The sequence below is a fragment of the Lycium barbarum genome, chromosome 12 (genome assembly GCF_019175385.1).
Source record: "Lycium barbarum isolate Lr01 chromosome 12, ASM1917538v2, whole genome shotgun sequence".
Taxonomy (NCBI): domain Eukaryota; kingdom Viridiplantae; phylum Streptophyta; class Magnoliopsida; order Solanales; family Solanaceae; genus Lycium; species Lycium barbarum.
In genome coordinates, this window is record NC_083348.1 from 80,432,169 (window position 1) to 80,437,801 (window position 5,633).

The following is a 5,633-nucleotide window of genomic DNA, read 5'->3' on the forward strand; positions in this document are numbered from 1 at the left end:
GTATCCTGATTTTTCACCCCTATAAACTAGTGACGGTTAAAAATAATTACGGCTAGACAGGTAAATCTTTTTTCGGCATCTAAAAATGTTAAGATCACATAATAAATCTTAGCCTACTCATGCAAAATCATTAGATCATAGGTGAGACTTGTGCTAAAGAAGGATCCACGAACATGAAAGTAGCAGTAGCGTATGTTGACATGAATGATGTTAGAAATCTTTGCTTTAAATATACACTCTTCAACTTCAGTCACTTAAATGACCAGCAAATTATTTCGGGGGTGGTTGGATGAATTTATTTTCCCTTGAGATGCTTCCATTTCTCAAAAAAGAAAAACAAACTTTTCTATCTTAGCTTAATTAAGTCACCATATGCACAATAATGAATGATCTTTTTCTCTCTCTTTCTCTCTCTCGCGCCAAATCTTGGCTTTAACTTTCCAACTTCTATTTTCTTCTAATCTTTTCCCTCCTTTTCTCTCTGCCCATATTTTCTCTTTAATTTCCTTTCTTTTAAACTTCCTTACAATACTTTTTCAGCACACCCTTGTCCTTTAACCTAAATATTTTCTTCCGTCAGTTCACACTAGTCCAAGACTCCATTTCTCGTGTACTAAAATACACCCATTTTGCCCACTCTGTATTACTAAAAATCAATGGATTCTGTAAGACCATCTCCAGCTCCAAGTAAGAGTAGGTTAGCAAAGACATTTCAAAGAGTAATCCATAGAAAAAACTCATCAAAAACTTTTTCCAACAATGGGTTTTGCCTACTCATACCTCAAGAAAAACTCAGATGTTGTGAGCCACAACACTTTGACAAAGAAGAAATTGAAGAATGCAAAGAACATACAAAAAACAAAGCTGTTATGGAGGCTTTTGTTGCTAAGCTTTTTGCCACTGTTTCTTCTGTTAAAGCTGCTTATGCTGAGCTTCAGTTAGCTCAGTTCCCTTACAATAATGAAGCTATTCAAGTTGCAGATCAAGCTGTGGTTGATGAACTCAAAGCTTTATCTGAGCTCAAACATAGTTACATCAAACACCAAATTGATTCTTCACCACCCCATGTAACCCTAATGCTTGCTGAGATTCAAGAACAACAATCCGTCATGAAAACATACGAAATCACCATGAAGAAAATGCAAGGAGAAATTGAATCCAAAGGATACAACATATGTACTCTCCAAAATGAGCTACAAGAAACCATACAAAACAACAGATCACTTGAAAGAAAGCTCAATGCTAGTGGATCATTCTCTATTCTTGACAATGTGAAGTTTTCAGATGTAAATCCTAAAGATTTCATCATGGTTTTGCACTATGCTATGAGATCTATACGCAACATTGTTAAGTTCTTGATTAAGGAAATGGAGTCTGCTAACTGGGATATTGATGCTGCTACAAACTCTATACAAAATGGTGTTACTTTCCAGAAAAGTGATCACAGAGCTTTTGCATTTGAATCTTTTGTTTGCAGAGAGATATTCAGTGGGTTTAACGAGCCAACATTCAATGTTCAAAATGATGATTCTTTATTTTCCGGCGTATCAAGTCGCCGGAATTTCTTCTATGAACAGTTCAAGAAGTTGAAATCCGTGAGTGTAACTCATTTTCTCAAACAAAACCCTTCTTCTCTGTTTGGGAAATTCTTGAAGGCTAAATACCTTCATTTAGTTCATCCAAAAATGGAGTTTTCCTTTTCTGGAAACTTAAATCAAAGGAAACTTGTGAACTCAGGTGAGTTCCCGGAAACAGAGTTTTTCAAGGTTTTTAGTGAGATGGGTAGGCGCGTGTGGCTTTTGCATTGCTTAGCATACTCTTTTGATCAACAAGTTAGCATTTTTCAAGTGAAAAAAAACTGTAGATTTTCAGAAGTCTACATGGAAAGTGTCACAGATGAGATTTTCTCCACTGCCGGCGGTGAGTTCAAGGTGGCGTTCACGGTGGTTCCAGGGTTTAAAGTTGGTAAAACGGTGGTTCAAAGTCAGGTATATTTATCTCCGGTAAATCCTCCGGCCAAGCACTAGTAGTAAATATTAGAGGAAAAAGTAAGTAAAATCATATCCCCGCGCGCTCTCACGCGCCGCCACAGTATGTAAATGGTTGGATCAGCTATCAACATTCTTCGAATAAATGAGTTGATGGTTACGACTACACCTGAAATATCATTTTTTCTCGTGAATTTCCTGCATGAACAATCAGGTGTGAATTTTCTATCTAAACTAACACCAACTATTTATCGATCGTTCATTTTTTCTATCTGAACTATCACAATCGTTTAGGCAGGATTAGTCGGTGGTAGTTTAGATAAAAAACTCACGCACCTAATAGTTCACGTAAAAAATTCACTAAAAAAGTTACAGTTTAATGACAGCACTAGGTTACTACCCACGACGGAGGCGCGTGAGGTGGCACGTGGGTTGGAGCGAGTGGGAACGTTAAAGGTCTGGATTATCTTGTGGAAAGTGACGGGTCGGGGGGTCCAAAGCATAAGTGGGCTTTTGGGCCCACATAGTGAAAGGGGCTTATTGTGAACTGTAATTTTGGAGTATAGTGACAGAAAGATTGGGCGGTGAGACGAAAGGCAAAAGGAGGCTCACTCAGGTTGTGGGCCAATCTTTGTTTCTTTGGTATCAAAAGTTGAAGAGCATGTGGGACCCTTGCTCTTTCTTAAGAGATGTGCTTAGAAAATTTCTAGTACTTAATGTTGTTTATTCTCAAATTGTACGTTAAAGAATGACAGACGTATGCCTGCAACTTGCATATGAGAGACTATAATGTGTATAAAATATTAGGTTAAGTATTATAATACATAATAAATATATAAAATGAATATTATGCATGGGTATCTTTGCTTAGAATTTTGGATCTAGGGACTTGCACACAATTCTTTATTTCCTTGTTTCATTTTTATTTACATTTTTCAAGTCTGAAGGAATAACTTACTTACGAATCAAATACTTTCAAGAGCCGAGTTCGTTCACCTATATTTACGTTCACTTACAATTTAAATAAAAGGAAGTTTACAGTAATATTTTGTATTTTTATTTACATATCTTGTATTATAGTTTACATATTTGATGCGAATATAACTTAACTAAGTATACAACATTTATAATGGAGTACAGAACTAATTTTCTTGTTCGTGAGTGTAATTGCTAATATGGTGAAGTGTGTAATGTTACATTACTATGTACACTAGCTCACTCTCTTTTTGCAAGGCAAAAGGAGTTGATAGATCTGTATAAAATGAGCATCGATCTAGGATGTTTATAGAAATATACTAGTATATGAATCTTACAATATCAGTGACGTTGAGAAGCCGCTTACCTCCCCTTGGGATCCCAAATTCTTAGGCGATTTTTTTAGGATATCGTCAGTAAGTTTAGTGATTTTTATATGTATATATTTTAAATTTACATAGTGCAAAAATAAAATAAAATATATAATGAGTTGAACATAATAGATCCCCTTAAATCCACTTATGTTCCTCGGGTTGGGGTTCTGTAGTAAACATAGACATATATTATCAGTCAGGGGCAAAGCTAGGAGCTATTTTTGTTTCAAGGTTAGTCGATTTTCACTTCATCAAAAAATTACATTATATAAATAGGTCAACTTTTTTAACGTATACATATACGAATATGTTGAATCTCTTTGGTTTGTCCGTGAGTTTACTTTTTTAGTAAAAATTCTAACTCTTACGGTTACGAGCTAGCAGGATCTACAAAACTGAACAGTAGTGTCATGTGCATGATGCATGTTCATACAAAAATTATTTAAGGTATTGTCAGAAGTGGAATTTCAGATGCATTTGAGAGGCACTATAAACAATCATCCTTTCTAGAAATGGTTCTTATTTCTCAGGCAAAGGGCACGCCACTGTGAAAAGGAAATGTCGTCATGTAAAATACAAACCAGATTCACGGGGTGCTTTCCGCTAGTGATGTTTCTTGTTTCTTTTTGGCAACTCATTTGTTTTTTACTTAATTTTTGGTTTTCGCAATTCATTTATACGAAAAATTCATTTATTACGATATCGTTTTTCATTGAGCAAATGGTCGAATTAACTAGAGTCCGGAGCCAAAATGACATATTTTTACAGTCATTAGACAAAAATAGTATGCCTTTTTTTTTTTAGACCAAAATGGGTATTTCGTTGGATAACCAACGAAATACCCACACAACGTACTGTTCCGTGCCGGTGAATTTCTTGCATTTCGCTACATGTGTAGCGAAATGCAAGATTTTTTTTTTTAATTTGTCCTTTGCATTTCGTGAATCAATTCACGAAATAGGCATTTTTTTTTTTTTAGCATTTCGTGATGCAATTCACGAAATGGATTTTTTTTTATTTCGTCAATTAAATGAACGAAGTTGATACGAAATGCAAAATATTGCAAAAAATTGCAAAAAAAAAAGCCTATTTCGTGATTTGATTCACGAAATGCAAGAATTTTTTTTTCCTTTGCATTTCGTGAATTGATTCACGAAATAGGCATTTTTTATTTTTTTTGCAATTCTTGAAATTAAAACTGTTTTTTTTTTTTGAAATTACAATTAAAACTTTATTTTGAATATAAATCTAATTCAATTATTATTTCCTATTTCGTTGGTATATCAACGAAATACAAAATAAAAAAAAAAAAATATATATATATATATATATATATATATGTTTTTTTTGCATTTCGTGTATTAAAAAACGAAATAGGATAAAAAAATAGTTTTATCCTATATGTTGAGAAAATTAGTCAGCTTTATTTTCAAAAATTGAAACCACATAAGTGAAATTGACATTCACAGCTACATTACTCCGAAATTTTTATGTTGAAGTCTATTGTGCATCATCATATTATAAGTAAAGAAAACTAAAAATTTCCCGTCAATTTGGGGGAAAATTAAAATTGGAAGGGAAAAAAGAGGTTTTCTAAAAAATCGGCCCGGCGCCGCTAGATCTCGGAAAAATATGCAAAATCAAATTTTTTTTTGCATAAATCAGATATCCAAGCGCAAAGTTATGACTGTTTAAAGTTTCACCAATTTACAACTACTCTTTCTCCTATATTTTTTAACTATGTTTTTATCTAATTGAATTAGATTTATATTCAAAATAAAGTTTTAATTTTAATTTCAAAAAAAAAAAAATGCCTATTTCGTGAATTGATTCACGAAATGCAAAGGAAATAGGCATTTTTAATTTTTTTTTTTTTTTTTGCAATTCGTGTAATTAAAACTGTTTTTTTTAGCATTTCGTGATGCAATTCACGAAATAGATTTTTTTTATTTCGTTGGTTAAATGAACGAAGTTGATACGAAATGCAAAAAATTGCAAAAAAAAAAAAAAAAACCCTATTTTGTGATTTGATTCACGAAATGCAAGATTTTTTTTTTATTATTTTCCTTTGCATTTCGTGAATCAATTCACGAAATAGGATTTTTTTTTTTTCAATTCGTGAAATTAAAACTGTTTTTTTTTGTTTTGAAATTAAAATTAAAACTTTATTTTGAATATAAATCTAATTCAATTAGATAAAAACATAGTTAAAAAATATAGGAGAAAGAGTAGTTGTAAATTGGTGAAACTTTAAACAGTCATAACTTTGCGCTCGGATATCCGATTTATGCAATTG

General features: G+C 32.8%; 1 protein-coding gene across 1 annotated transcript; it reads left to right on the forward strand.

The window, feature by feature from the left end:
- Positions 1–274: 274 nt before the first annotated feature.
- On the forward strand, positions 275–2,842 carry LOC132623386 (protein GRAVITROPIC IN THE LIGHT 1). Its single transcript, XM_060338133.1, has one exon. The coding sequence runs from the start codon at positions 657–659 to the stop codon at positions 2,025–2,027; it is 1,371 nt and encodes a 456-aa protein (XP_060194116.1). The 5' UTR covers positions 275–656; the 3' UTR covers positions 2,028–2,842.
- Positions 2,843–5,633: the final 2,791 nt, after the last annotated feature.